This window comes from Toxotes jaculatrix, chromosome 8 (genome assembly GCF_017976425.1).
Source record: "Toxotes jaculatrix isolate fToxJac2 chromosome 8, fToxJac2.pri, whole genome shotgun sequence".
Lineage (NCBI taxonomy): Eukaryota > Metazoa > Chordata > Actinopteri > Toxotidae > Toxotes > Toxotes jaculatrix.
The window spans coordinates 10,547,734-10,563,338 of NC_054401.1; the positions used below are offsets into that span (position 1 = coordinate 10,547,734).

Below are 15,605 nucleotides of genomic sequence, written 5' to 3' on the forward strand. Positions count from 1 at the left end.
CTAGTTTTTACAGTTACCTTGTTTTCAAAGAATATAGGCTGCTCTATTTGTATTTAAAGCTAAACAGTTAATTGAGATTTTGGACAATTGTTCATTATTATTTTGCATCATCAGTGACAGAATGGTGTCACATGACTATAGTCTTTGCTCAAGTTTTCCCCTGGAGTCATTCCCAAAGAAAAGATAAATCACAGCCCAGGCTGGTGATTATTTTAAAATCTCAATTATAGTTTTATTGTTTTCACTGTAATCCTTATTAAATCACAGGTTAAAGTGTTTAAACCAGCATTTTCAACAGATGAGCATAATGATCTCTCCCTTTTACAGCAATATGAAATAAAACACTTAAAAACAAGCATTATACAAGCAAAAAGCATGTACAAAAATACTGGTCCTGATTTACAGTTTGACCTTTAAATCCCATGATTGTCTTAGCATTTTAGCATCAGTCCAGTCCCACAGCCCCAAGAAACTTTGGTAGGTATGAAAACGTACAAAACAACTGCATTCTGAACAGTTTTGTTTAGGCCTAAACGAGAGAAACAGTGTCAGATTAGGAATGTGACAAATTCACAGTAATTCGTAATACACAGGTTAACTATTTTCTGACAATGTCTCTGGAGACCTTTTGTAAAGCTTTTCAAATGTATTAAATATCAAGAGAAGACATGGAAACTGTAATAAACATGCAATACGAGAAATAACTAATAAGACATTGGTATAGCACAGGGTACAATAATGTAAAGACAGCTCCACTTTAACATAAAGCTCAGTAAACACAGCGCCTGTTGTGTGGTCTTTAGATGGCAAATTTTTAATTAAAAAAATTAACAATGCAAGCATCATTCATTTAGCCTGAATCAAACATAGTAAAGCTTCCAGGTGAATGAAATAAATCAAAGTGCTACAAACCTTTCACTGTAATGACCTAAATTATATTTTGCTTTTTCTGATCGAAATGGCAGTCTTTGGCAAATCTGTTACCCTTGTAGATAAAGCACAAAATGTCTTTTCCAGTTGAGCAACATCGTCTTAACTGTGTAGCCTCTGAGTCTTGATAAATCCAGTTTGCATTCAGATATATTATGTTTAAGCCTCCCATTCAAATGATAACGAAAAGATGAATTAAGGAAAATACAGTATCCTTGATTTACTCAACAGCAAAGATCTGTTTTCAATGGAAAACCATACCTGTCCCCTATAGACCAATTTCATCATCAAACTCATCTTCAAATGTGTAGCCTCTTCCTACTTCCCCTTCCTCCTCTTCAGAATCAGTCTCTGAATGGCAGCTGTCGACCCTCCTCCTGTCCAATGGGGTGACCCCTTCATACTCTGAGCTATGTGATGAGGCAGGACTAGGTGGCAAATCTACTTTGTGATTGGTGAGCTCAGATTCACCTTCTCCTTCTCGGCTGTCACCCCTCTCACTCTCGCCCCTCACTGGACTTCGACACACCAGCTGATTCTCATCCTGGAAGTCAAACCCTTGGCCTTCTTCCTCTTCAGATGCCTGGCGAATGATCTCCTCTCGTTTGTCACTGAATCTCACTTTTGGTTTCAACCCCTTTGGCTTGATCCCATTCCCATCTGGTATTCTGCTTTCTCCCACCTGGTTTCCATCCAACCCAACCAAGTTCTTCCCGTTCAGCTCGTTCTGCATGTTCACAGACATTTCCATGGCCTCTTTTCCCTGCTTTGTTTCCACTGAGGATGTGCCACTTTTGGGACTGAGCACATCCTTCTCGTTGGAGTCAAGCCCCAATCCGTCCATCACTCCTAATACATCTCCCAGCATAGACGGACCCAGATCCAGGTCAAGGTCTAGGGTAAATGAAGACAGTGACTCAGAGTGCTGAAGCTCATTGTTCTGTGGGCTTCCTGGAGAATCTATATGAAGATCACTGTGGTTGACTGCCACCTCAGGATCAGCAGCTGGCATGATATCTGGACTCCCCTGGTCGGGGCTGGCTGGACTCGGGCCAAGAGTGGACAGGAAGGAGGTGTCCCCAAAGGCATCACCTCCCCTTCCAATGTGCATGGTGTGGCGAAAGTCACCCAGTGGTGCAGAGATCATAGTAGGGTCCAGGCGAGGGGCCCGGGATGATTTGTGAAGCGGCATAACTGTAGACAGATTGAGGAGGGGGGGGCAAAATAATGGGGGTGGATAATCATTTATAGCACAGCGTGAACGAAGGAAGCAGCACACTGAGCAAATGAGATAACATATAAAAATGTGCAGAAAGCAAGTGAACACTGGAGTCCTAGTCCACTCTCCTGATAAGACTGTAAAAACTTCAGCACGTTGTGCAACACTGTGGGAAACCAATGAGCATTTTGGCACTGGTGCGGCTATGAAGGCCATGCTGAGACTTGTACTTGAAGTACATGCATGCAACGCTAGCACATACTTTTCTCTACCCTCAGGGGTGTTTGTGGACAAAAACAAGACTGTAATGTTCTATAGAAAAAATAAAAAAAAAACCCTGATGTATAATCCCAAAACTCGTGGGCTGAGCTACTCTGAGGGACATTAAATTTAGAAGTCAACATGACAAAACTATTCTTGTTGTGGCCACCAAAGCAACCTTTTTTGTTTAATAGTTATTTTACAGTAGGTGGTAACTAAAATTACTCCATATATTTGATAATGTTTAGCAGATTAAGTCACTTAAATAACATTTTACTGTCTTTATCACCATCACACACTGCAAACGAGTATATACATTTAAGAAATTATACTCAAAGTTTGTACATGTGTGTATGAGTGAGAGCTACATCTGGGAGGGGAGGGGGCTTAAAGGCCTAGCCCAAACCCTCAAGACTTTCCAACAGTGATTAAAGTAAATATTATATTCTAATATTTACATAACACGTAAATTATAGGAAGAGCACGCGAGGGCAACACTTATTGACAAAGCAGTGAGGATCGTGAGGATCAATGCAAAACTCAGCCAATCAATTGACCTGACTGAGCGTCACCAAAACATTAGAAAGTATGGAAAACTTACTTTAAAGCGTATATTCTGGTCTTTGGTAGGCTCCCTCCTCAGTATCCAACTTTTTCATCTGGCTTTTTTCCCTCTCGGCTTTTCCCTCGCTCTTTTTCTCGCCGTCGTTTGTCCGTGTGAATTTTCTCTTTTCTTCCAAAGGGATGGGCACGGGGTGAGGAAGTGACGCGACGGTTATTGGGGAGAGCTGGATCAGACTGCTCTCGACTTTACCAGACGTTATAAAAAAAAAAATCTAAACGAGGCAGGCAGATTTCCACAGAGTACTTTTATTTTAAGTTATGTTATAATTAGTGTGCCTGAGCTTACTGGTTGAGCGACATAGACAGTGGTGATGACTGGAAGTTTATGTGAGTAATGTTATGAATGCAGGCCTAAATATGCAGAAAAAAAGTGACTGGTGCTAACTAAATTTTTTATGTAATTATGGAAAAGTTATCAGGATATTGAAATACTGAGATCATGAGTCAAAATCCTGTCACTGTCAAAAAGTATTTTAAGTTATTTCAGTTGTTCATGTTTTATCTATTCATTAGTTTCTTTAAGTTATTTTGTAAAGGCCAGGGCCATGAAAATATGAAGAAAAAAAACAACCACAATATAGAAACTTTGTCTTTATTTTTTAATTCGTATTTGGTGCTGTTATTTAGTTCCAGGACACTTTCAAGGAAATTACTAGTTTGTAAAATAAAGTGTTACTGTTTTATTGACAAACATGAGTGTCAAAATGCTGTTTTGAAATTCCCTATAAGAGTTTTAAAATACTGGAATCAGCCTGAAATATATTTATTGTTATAGTATAGTAAAGTAGCTGAAATCTGTACATACCTAGAAAAGATTTAAAAAAAAAAATACTAAGCCTTTGACATCAGTGGTATCCTCACTGGGCTGAAGTCACATACTAAAAACTTTTTTCAGGCTATGGTTAAGTTTATTGTGACACCAGTACACCAGACAAATTTTATCTCACACTGAAATTATTATGAAGGGTTTAACTTCACATTGACTGCAATTATGCTGCTTTTTTATGGAATGCAGTCAGTGAAATCAACCCTTGTGTATTGCACCACTCTAGTTATCGAAAGCATATTTTCCCAGGATGTCAGCCTGGTGCATAAATGACCCACATAGTTAACCCCATATCTATTCACTCATACATCCATTTAGCCAGGAATCCTCATGAAAAAGCCTGGAGAAACCTGAAGCAGTGGAGTAGGGATGCTTTTTAGGAGTACGTATTATCCTGCTTCCTCCCATGGGTTAAAGAAACAGAAGCATTACCAAACCCCAGGTATTCATACAATGGTGCTGGGTTGTGAGTCATTGTTTGTGAGATCTTGTCACAAATGCTCAACATATTTGTGCAGTGATGTAGCTGACAAAACAACACAGGGAACAAATATTCATTCAGCTGGCAGATGATTCCATTCACTGTGAGAAATGGACTGGAAATTACAGCTAATACAGTATTTTATATTTGAAAGAGCATGTGCTGTGGAAATTAGACATAATCATTCCCACTAAGATATGTTACATTTTTGTGTAAATTTAAGAGGTCAGATCTCAGATACATGTGTGTGTGTGTGTGTGTGTGTGTGTGTGTGTGTGTGTGTGTGTGTGTGTGTGTGTGTGTGTGTGCTTGTGTGTGTGGAGAGAGAGAGAGAGAGAGAGAGAGAGAGAGAGAGAGGTGTGTATTCTGCTTTTCATTGCTGTGCAGCAAAATACACATTCATAAACCTTACAGTGGTTGCAAATATCATTTGCACTCCACAGAGACTCATTCCATAGACACCTCCACATAAATTGGGGATCAAGTGTGGGAGAGAATCTCTGACAGGAAATGACTCCCGTCTCTGTAACACACTTAGACACACAGCTGGTGACACAAACACACATCCTGCAGCTGTGTGTGCCTGACAGGAAGGTAGAAAGAAAATGTATGTAAGCCACCCTAATGAGGGATTATGCCTGAGATCTATGATTTTTACTGTAGTGTTGGGTAAAATGATAACTGCCCAGCTTCCCAAATATGATCAATCAACACATGAAATAACAACAAACTAACGAACTGTCACATTATACAGGTATTTGGTGATATGTAGATGTTATTGATGATAATAATGTTAAAAAAAGAGAAAAAGTTTTTAATATTTCACTGACTTTAACAAAGTAAGCTAACACAAACAAACAGTATGCCCCGTCTTTAGCCTCGCAGGCATCAGAATCGGGTCCCATTTGTTATGACTGACAGGCTAAAAGCGGAATACGAGTCCGAGCCAAACGTGAAATTAGACATGTGATTGGTGGAGTTGCAGGGGGCGGGACAAAAGGGCCGGCGAAAGTTCTGCCTGAGAAGACGTGCTGTGGGCACCAACACACTGATAACCATTACGACAGGACGTCAACTTGACTTGGCCAGTTTAACGTATCTGCCATTTTGTATCGCTACAGTGTGGCTAGGCGAATTTAAATCGCTAACGAAGAAGGAAGGAAAAATGTTAATGTTCACTTTATTTTTTAATTTGTACCTTTGATTAAAGTATCATTCGATTTGTTTGGTTAGTTGGTGCTGTTCACTGTCGTCTTGCTGCTTTTGTTGAAATCAGACCGTTGACATCGTGTTGGACTTCATCTTGTTTACCTTTGGCTGCAGCAGGAGAGCTAACGCTAACGACGTTAGCCCACTTTCTCGCTAGCCTCACCGGCGTAGCGTTAGCTTCCTGACGCTAACTCAAATCTGTGGCGAAATGGCGGCCAATACGGCACAAGCGAACCCGGCAGCTAACTGGTAGGTCGCATTTTCTAGCCAACAGAAGACTCATAACACGAGGTGAATGAGATGAATACCATGTAATGCAAGACTATAACGTTAAGAAATGGCATGGTAGATATGGTTACCAGCCATAATCTCGAATAAACGCTAATTAGCCGAGCACGGTGTGTTGTCAAGTGTTAGCATACTTCGCTACATACAGGCCGTTGGTCTGGTTAACAGAAAGCTAACCCATTAGTTTCTTACCATTAGTATTTTTTAATCTGCATTCAAGGTTTGCTACATCAACATTATATTAGCAATATATACTTGTTTAGCTGGACTGAAATATCGGGGCTGGCTTCGTATTCACAGTGTGAACTTTGATAGATGTTCTGCTTTAACCAAGATGATCAGTAGTTATATGTAAAAGGCTGCTAAGTTGGCAGCAGTGAACGTATTGTGAACGATTAAACAGTGTTTAATACATTGATTGTCGTAAATATTTATTCCTGTCCGACACAAGAGAAACGTTAATGTAGCCATTTAAAGCGGTTTTCGAATGAACCGTTATATTCTCTCAGCTGTCAGTATTTTAGGGACGCCTAGCCAAAACCAATGTAGTGTAACACAGCAGTCGTGCAATAAATGTTCCCTTCATTAATGTTATAATGTTTAGTCTATGTTAAAATTGTGTTAATACCTATATTGCATTTTCCAAAGAGATGTGACTGTTGCTTAGCTTTCCCTCACAAAATTATATGATGTCAACATAACACAGTGTAATTCCACAATCCCATAAACTAAATTATCCAAAAATGATTATACATTTCAGTCAACACCTCTTCAACACTGTTCTGTAAAAAACTGAGCATTGAAACCTTCATGAAGGTTGAGTTTATTACAAGGCTGTTGTATTAGACTGAATTAGTTTTAGCTAGGTGTTCCTAGTAAACTGACAAGTGAGTTGTATTATTGATGGAATTGGTTTGGATTCCACAAACATTCTCTACTAATGTTGTTGTGTTGATTTCAGGTCATATGGTGCTGCTGCAGATGGCCAGGTTCATGAAAACCCAGAATGGGAGAAAGCAAGACAAGCACTAGCATCTATTAACAAGAGTCAGAGCTCTTCTAAGACTACACAAGCCAGCCGGACCACAGCAGAGGTGTGTGTCCATCTCTGTTACACCTGATATTAAAATCCATTTTAGGCGATCTGAACACAACTTGAGATGTAGAAATAAAAGTGTGGACGTACAACATCACAATAAAACTAACCAACCCCTTTTGATGGTGACCTACTTTTTGATATGTTCTTGCTGAATTGTCATTTCTGTCCCTACTTAGAGGATTTTTCCTCTGTTCTTGGTTCTGATATGTGCATGTGTGTCATTTCAGGCTGGTCAGTTCCAACCAGCTGTGACTGACTCTGCTGCCATTCAGCAGCAGCAACAGCAGCAGCAGCAGTACTATCCATGGTACCAGCAAACCCAGCAGCACTATCCTGGATACACATACCCCTATAACTATTACTACCCCATGGGTCCAGTAAGTAGACAAAAGAATTTTGTTCTTATCAACATCTTACTTTAATAACTGTTAATCTAACGACAGGGCTTGTACTGTATTCAACACTGTTAGATTCAAGTGGCTTGTATGCCTCCTAAAATAACTTGGGTACAAATAATGAATTGGAAGTGACAAAAATGACAACATGGCCTTTTCTGAATTTCCAGTATGGAGCTGCATATCCGCCAAATCAGTATGGTGTACCCCCAGGGCCTTACCCAGGAACTCCACCCTCCAATGGCCAGGTACATAACAAGAATTTGCTGAGTAAAGCAAAATATTTAAATTTTGTAATTATTCATAGACCCTGTAATTAAATTATAAGGTTTAGCACAACTATACACACTTGACAACTATAATGCTAACTAACTGCTTTAGATGTTCTCATTTTGTAATTATATGACAAAACTTCTGTTGTACTTGGTGTTTGGTGTAATGCATAGCGGCTTTATTCACCAGGGATTTCTGTCGCTTTTGGTACATGTTTTTATTCTTGTAAAAGCTTTTGTTGCACTGCCTAAATAACCTTTTCCCCTCTTTCTTATTATAGCCTCCTCCAGTGCCTGGAATGGAAGACCAGGCCCCCAGCTACCCCTCTCAACCACAGCCTCCTCCCCCTGCTACTCCCCAGCCACCCCAGAGCCCAACCACCTCAGAGAATCCCCCTCCTCCTCCACCCCCACCTATTCCTCCCCCACCCAACTCCCAGTACCCCCCTCCTCCATCACAAAATGCTTACAGTGCCAACAACTCCATGTCATATCCACCTAGCGACCCCAACCAAATGCAGGTCTACAGTCATTCCCAGGGAAGGCCTAACTATGCCCAGGGCTTCCAGGCCCAGAACACCTATCAGCCCTCTCAGAACACCTCTCAGCAGCCAGGCCAGTATGTACCTGGGATAGGCAGAGGAGAGGCCAACAAAAACAAAAATCAAAAGCAAGGACAACAACTGTGGCACCGCATGAAACGTGAGATTTATTCTTTTGTACTGTAACTCACATGTATAATGCTTTCTTACCTGAATTTGTCCAGAGGGTTTGATGTAGGTGTTATTTTTCTGATGCTTCTCACAAACTTTGTCTATCGCTGTATCCATCTTCGTATTTGAGTGTTGTAATTACAAGCTTGTTTCAGAAAAACATGTTAAAAAACTATATTAGAGCAATAATGTCACTGCAGTTTTAAGGGTTAGGGTTAGCATTAAGGGCAGACATCTCTTTTTTGTGGGATTAAGTCCATATGTCATTTTAAGGTGTACAAAATGTTTTGTTTTTTTTATTTTTGAATTATTTTCCTTATATGTTTTGTTTTCTCTGACAGAGGCACCTGGGGCAGCTGCTGTGAAGTTCAATATTCCTAAGAGGCCCTATCAGGTTCAGTGTTCTCCAGTTTCCAATCAGGCTTTTTCTCCAGGGGAGCAGCCCTCAGGATTGAATCCAGCTCCTTCTTCCCCAGCTACTGCCAGCGCTCCACCTGGAGGTGCTCAGACACGGTGAGAACTGATCTGTTTCCACTGATTCTGTCTTGTTTTTTTTTTAAATGGTGAATAATATGCTTACTTTAAATGCTTTCACTCCAGACCCCAGGACTGGCCCCAAGCCATGAAGGAGTATGTGCAGCGCTGTTTTACAGCCTGTGAGACAGAGGAAGACAAAGATCGCACAGAGAAGGTGTTGAAGGAAGTCCTGCAGGACCGGTTAAAGGACGGCTCTGCTTACACTATTGACTGGACTCGTGAGCCACTGCCAGAGTGAGTTTAGTAGTGGATTAGTGTTTTCCTTGTATATTAGTTGTTTTCCTTTAAATGTATTCAAATTACAGCACACAAGCACACTTTACTGATGAATTCTTTTTTTAATTTGTAGATTAAAGGTCAAGCAGTCTCGATGGGAAGCTGTCGCGCCCCAGAGGACATCAGAAGGCTCAGTCACCCGTGGTGGAAGTACAGCAGCTGCAGCTTCAAGAGGCAGGGGTGGTGGACACAGATTGGGCCATTACAGGAATATATTTTCTCAAAGGAGTCCATCCTCTAGTTCCTCCCATTCCTCCTCCCGCTCCCCCTCCCCCTCCCATGGCAGACACAGGGACAGAAGCAGCCAAAGGCACAGGCGAAGGTAATATGCTGTTTCCCCACATTTCCTTTGGTGACTTCAGATGCCCAGTGTAATTCCTTTCTGAATGTCTTGTGTCTCTTTGCTTCCAGTGATTCTGGCTCACAGTCAGACAGTAGCATCTCCAGTGACCTCCGACCTCAGCTGTCAAGACGTCAGAAAGGAGCACGTGGTCGTGGTAATGACAGGGATAGAGGACGAGGAGGTGGAGAGAGAGGACGAGGAAGAGGAGGAAAAGCCAACAGAGGAAGACGGTAAACTAGTAAACATTATTACAAAAATCATGTTGAACCATCTAATCAAGCTGTTAATTTATTGTTGATCACTGTTCTTGAGGATTAGAGGGAAAATATTTTCTGCTTTTACCACCCTATGCCATGGGGACAGCTTGTGAATATTGTTTTCCCTGTTCTCCCAGAAACATGGAAGAATCCGGTGTTGGAAAGAAGCGGAAAGGTGGAAATGCTGGTCTGGATTTTCATGACCCCAACAGAGAAGCGAAGAAGCAGAGCAGAGCAGCTCGTTTCCACAAGCAGCTACGTTCAGAGCCCCTGGTTCTCTCCATCAATGCCCTGGACCTGCCCGATGGAACACAGGAGGGCCTCAGCTGGGAGGACTGCCCAATTGTGGGAACATGTCAGGACATCACCAAGTCCTACCTGAGGCTCACCTGCGCCCCTGACCCATCCACTGTGCGCCCTGTGCATGTGAGTTGTTCTCTTCTGTCAGCCTTGTTAATGTATTCGTACTCTGGTTTTCAGGGCTAAGTTTTTCTGAGTTTCCTTACTATGCAGAAGAAAATGGCATCAAACAAAGGAGGAGAAAGGGGAGGAAATCTCCTTACTATTCATATTCCTGGCCTTCTGCATCACAGACCACCAGGATCCTGGCTTTGATCTATAACAATTTTTTCCCTCCTCAGGTGCTGAGAAAATCTCTGCAGGCTGTGAAAGCCCACTGGAAAACCAACCAGGACTACGCCTATGCCTGCGAACAGATGAAGTCCATACGACAAGACCTCACGGTTGGTTACCTTCAGATAGGTTTCATTTGACCTTCACTCTTTGTCTTTTAACTGTTAACTTCTATCTGAAAAAGTTTTCTTCTTTATTGATTGAGGTTTTTTTTTTTTTATTTCTCCTTGTATCTGTCACTAACCAGGTCCAAGGAGTTCGAACCGACTTCACAGTGGAAGTGTACGAGTGTCATGCACGCATTGCTCTCGAAAAAGTGAGTCAGTTTACCTCTAGTAGAGCAGCACTAGCTAAAAATGAGAACAGTTCTTTTAATACTAGCTGAATGTTTATTGTCTTTAGGGAGATCATGAAGAGTTCAATCAGTGCCAGACCCAGCTGAAGGCCCTGTATAAGGACAATCCCTCTGAGAACATTGGAGAGTTTACAGCATATAGGTTGCTGTATTACATCTTCACTAAAAACTCTGGAGGTATGCCCACATTGTTTAGTTTTTTGAGTCACTATTACACATCACATTTGCGTTCTCACCCTTTACATGTTTTCCTTTCACATTTTAACCTCGGCCATTCGTCTTCCCCTCCAGATCTGACCACTGAGTTGGTGTACTTGACCCCTGCGCTGCGGGCAGATGCGTGTGTGGCTCACGCTCTTGCACTTCGTGCTGCCTGGGCATTAGGAAACTATCGTCGTTTCTTTAAGCTCTACCTGGAAGCCCCACGCATGGCTTCATACCTCATTGACAAGTTTGTAGAGAGGGAAAGAAAGGTTGCACTTCGGGCTATAGTTAAAACGTAAGTCACATTAAACAAAGATGTATTTGCAAATTTTAGGTCCTAGTAACTTAAGTGCCGACTCATATTTCTCTGTTTCCTCTGTCTGCAGGTTCAGGCCTGATTTGCCGGTGCAGTATGTGCAGTCCACTCTGGGCTTCCCTTGTTTAGACTCCTGTATGACCTTTCTTACTGGGCTAGGTGTCATCTTTACCCCCTCTGACCCCCAAAAGATAGACTGCAAAACCAGCACAGCCTCTTTGGCTGCCTCCTGAGGGGGTGGGGGGTAGCACAGTAAAGGGAGACGCTAAGGGACCCTCATGGATCCTTACATATCCAATGCACTGCACTTCAGACACCTCAGCCAATTCAGATAGAGTAGTGGCAGACTAACACCTATATAAGACCCAGAGAGAAAGATACATGCTGACAAACTATTCTGCAAGACCTAGATTTCAGATTGCAGATGTAATTATCTGACACTCAGATAAGAACCGTTTTAAAGATGAGAATGTCTGCAGACACTGTCACTCAGCTATCGTTGGTCTAATGCCCAAGTTATCTCTCCATTATACATTTATGATGCCAGAACAGTGAGTGAACAGTTTAGATATGGGATTATCATGTAGTCTCAGCATTTAGGGGCCAAGAAGTCACAGAACCAGAGGCAGCCCCCCCCCCCCCCCCCCCCCTCCCCCACCAATGGTTCCTGTTCCTTTACCACCATCAGATGTCAAAGCTAACAGTGTTCTGTTATGTTTTTTCCTTCCTCAAGTCAACAGCTCCAAGACCTGAAGATTCAAGCCTTGTCAGTGAAAAGGGAAACCAAAGCAGCTCTTCAAGTCACTTATCCGGCTCTCTGCTGTTTGAAGCCAAGCCTGCAGAATCAGGTCAATGTTACATTTTCCTCTTAGAGACTGTGAGACGATGCAGAGAGAAGATGCAAGCAGTTTATCTGAAAGAAGAAGTGGTGGTTTGTATGTCCTGCCCTGCATCCCGTTTCCTCGATTTATCTACAGCTGGCCGTTCATCCCGTTCCTTCTCTCCAACTATATGCCTCATGAAAGCAAAGAACTGAAGTCTAAAGTCTTGTTCCTTATTTAAGTAGTATTCTTCCATTGGTCTCAGTTATGAATTGATTGGCCAGCATTGCGAAGAAGTCTCAATCTGATGAGCACTGACTTTGTGTATGATAAAGGATACAGGCAAGTGTTCTTCATCAAAGTTATAGATTCACTCCTCCATATCCTGGAAGCTGAGCTCCATCTCCAGGTTCAAAGCAGCCAGAGGCAGACAGGAAATCGGCTTCCATCATCCTCAGGTAGAAGTTCCTGCCAGCACCTGGAATCCAAGCACTCCGTGGTCAACACAGACAAGTGCAGTAATGATGACGGCGCTCAAACAGGAAGTTAAGCATCCACCTTCAAGTACAGCTGGAGGTGAATTATGTGTGGTGGAGCATCGAGGGAAACGTGCTGCCTCTTCACAAAGGAATAACGAGTGGTTTGTATGCTACATCTGGCTCTGGTGTTTGCAAAGCTGGTAAGAAAGAAGGACTTCTCTGGAAGGAGGTGGATGACGGAACAACAGAGATGTAGCCTCAAATTTCTGTTAAACATTTTATGTCTTGCTTTTTTTTTTTTTTTTTTTTTTTTTTTTTGGACAGCAGTATTGGCCTTTCTCTTGACAAAAGGAAACAATTATGTTGCATTCAGTTTCATGAAAATTTGCAGGTTTCTACTGGACAAATGAATTATCGTAATAAATTTGATAGAATTCTAAAAGTCAGTAAGATCCCAGAAATTTTTTGAATGCCATGATAAAGTCTTTAAATCAAAACATGAGTTTTAAACTGTTGTAGACTAATGTAATAAAGAGGAAGTGCAGCCTAGTGCTTTTATGCCCGATTTTCGAGTAGATATGAAATTGTTTTCTAAAATGAAAGCTGTAATTTCAGCCTCATTGAGGTAAACCGAACAGTTTCTCAAAGTGGCAGTGGGGTTGTAGCAGACGTAGTTTTCTCTGATGTGATTCGGCCCATTTTTCTGCAGGTTTATGTTTTTCTGGACCTAGGATAAAATTGCTGTGCGGTGTCCACTGTCTTAGGGTATGATTAGGAAAATATCTATAACAAAAACAGCAGTAATCAGGCAGCTCCTAAGTGTCAGGAAATGTAACTTAATTTCTGTGCTGCTTTCCACCGTTTTCCATAATTTGGGTCCTCCTATAGAATGATTGTGCTGAATGAAAACAGATTGACATTGTTCAATTTTTTAAACAGTATTAATTACCACTGTAGAAATATTGAGCCTGAGATATTTACAACTTTGGTGCAACTGAACAGAACATGAGTAGTCGCAGGTTTGCTGTACAATCTACATGTTCACTTGTCTACAGAGTTTATATTTGTGAATATTGTATGATATTGCTGTGATTTATTTTCAGTTAGTACATTTTTTTCCACACATGGGTAAGTGTGAATTGTTTTTTTTTTTTTTTTCTCTGGGTTTCACAAAACTCTTACACCAGTTACGTGAATATGTAAAGCTAAATGTAGACAAGTCTGGATTGGATTGTGTGCAATGTCTTATTCCAGTGGATATAGACTAGGAGTTGATAATTGCCAGTGGTAGTTTTCCTGTAAACTTTAGTACAAAATCTCAAACCAAATTTTGGCAAGATGTCACGATCAAATCCCACTGACATGAAACATTTGGTTTTTAAAGTTGTTCCTTTTTTCAGGCAAAAAAACTGACAAAACTTGTTGAAACCTGAATCATCAATTTGTTTTGAGAACTGTTCCTCTGTTAACTGCAAGATTTTGACAATGATCTCAACATGTTTTCTTTCTTCCCTCTTCATCTACCTGATCCCCTGTCCTCTTTACTGTTCCCTCCCCTCACTCCCCAAACCTTTCTCTCACACACCACCAGACTTCTCATTCTTCAGCTCGTAGTACTGCTGCATTGCAGGAGCACACGGAGTGATGATAAGTGGGCGAACCTCCTCCAGACGCCAGCCGGAGAGAGTGAATTGTGAGCAATCCCAAGTCTTGGTTTGACCCACTCAAGTTGAAGCCATACAGCTGATAAAATACATGGGAGCCTCACATGTTGAGATGTGGAAAATGTTGATCTGCTGCTAATGTGATTTGCTGCTAACCCAAATATTTAAAAATGTTTCTTTGTGCAACATTAATTCCTGCTTAGTTTTAAACAGTGTTTGAAGATTGACAAAAACACAATGTGTTATTCTTTTCTGTTTGTCCAGATGCATTTGCTATTTTTGAGTCAGTTGTTTGCTGGTAAAATGTGTCATTATTTAGGGTTTGGTTTTGGTTTTTTTGGGGGGTTTTTTTCTCACCCAGTTTATTCATAGTTAGGATTCATTTGGCTTGTGTCAGCAAGCCAGAACAGCCCGAGCCAGAGTTATTTATTAAAGCCTAGTTTTGGGAGTTTTATTCCTCATTGTCTACAATGTGTCTGGACACACAGAATATACCTTTACCCATGAGATTCACCTACATTTTCTTTAATTTTTCTTAGTATTCAGGCCAAGTTTCTTAAATGGCAAGTGCTGGTGTGTGCTCCCATGCTAAGAAATACCTTTGGTTTCTTCACTTGCTGAGCTTCTTGATTGTGGTAATTGTTTGCTGCCTCAGGCTTGTGTAAATGGAAACTTTTTGCACAGGGTTAAAGTGTGTACATATGATGTCTCAGGTTGAAACAGACCAGGATTTTCACTTTATTATTATTATTTTTCTTTTTTAGTAGAAGATTCACCCCAGATAACTAACAATACACATGTTCATTTTGGATGTTTTTTTTTCCCTCCGATGCCTGAGTCACATTTTCAGTATTTTTTGCTCCCATGTTACTGTATAGCTCCATCAGTCTTTGTAACTCCTTCCTTGGTAATTGACACTGGAAGACCTCCCATGTCCCCTCACTTCAGCTGTTTTCATTTCCTACCATCTCCTCTTTACCTTGTCTTCATTTGAGTTTATCGTCTCTGTTCTCCCTTTCTCTTATTCCCTCTCTCCCTGCATGCTGTCCTCTTCCCTCTCCTACTCTCTCCTATAAATCTCTAACCAGTATTTGTTCTCTTCTCATTCTTATCTTTTCCTTTAATGTTGAGTATGTTTGTGACCGTTTGCCGTGTGCAACTAGTCACTCTCACTAGTAAGTATTGTATTGCGTCTGCGATGCTTTAATAGTTTATGTTGCAGCTCACTAACAACTGAAGCTGAAGTTTTATCTGCAACGCCTCCTCCCTGTCCCCTCATTTCCCCATGCCTCTACAGATCTGATATGATAAACTGCCATTTTGTAAATATTGTGTAAATATTACCTTTTGAAAAAAATTAATAAATTTCAAGTATAAGGGGCATGTGGTGTGAGTGTTTTTAA

At 41.2% G+C, this 15,605-nt stretch overlaps 2 protein-coding genes across 2 annotated transcripts; one reads left to right on the top strand and one right to left on the bottom strand.

The window, feature by feature from the left end:
- Positions 1 to 186: 186 nt before the first annotated feature.
- Positions 187 to 3,166, bottom strand: cdc42ep5 (CDC42 effector protein (Rho GTPase binding) 5). Its single transcript, XM_041044898.1, has 2 exons — positions 3,012 to 3,166; positions 187 to 2,124 (listed from the first exon to the last, which is right to left on the bottom strand). Exon 2 carries the CDS (start codon positions 2,120 to 2,122, stop codon positions 1,199 to 1,201), a length of 924 nt encoding a protein of 307 aa, XP_040900832.1. The 5' UTR covers positions 2,123 to 2,124; positions 3,012 to 3,166; the 3' UTR covers positions 187 to 1,198.
- A 2,262-nt stretch (positions 3,167 to 5,428) lies between these two features.
- On the top strand, positions 5,429 to 15,583 carry leng8 (leukocyte receptor cluster (LRC) member 8). The gene is made up of 15 exons (XM_041044548.1): positions 5,429 to 5,799; positions 6,800 to 6,932; positions 7,165 to 7,314; positions 7,503 to 7,580; positions 7,886 to 8,306; positions 8,659 to 8,830; positions 8,918 to 9,088; positions 9,204 to 9,452; positions 9,542 to 9,703; positions 9,868 to 10,156; positions 10,372 to 10,473; positions 10,611 to 10,679; positions 10,766 to 10,895; positions 11,010 to 11,217; positions 11,309 to 15,583. Exons 1-15 carry the CDS (start codon positions 5,759 to 5,761, stop codon positions 11,469 to 11,471), a joined length of 2,538 nt encoding a protein of 845 aa, XP_040900482.1. The 5' UTR covers positions 5,429 to 5,758; the 3' UTR covers positions 11,472 to 15,583.
- The last annotated feature ends 22 nt before the right edge of the window (positions 15,584 to 15,605 follow it).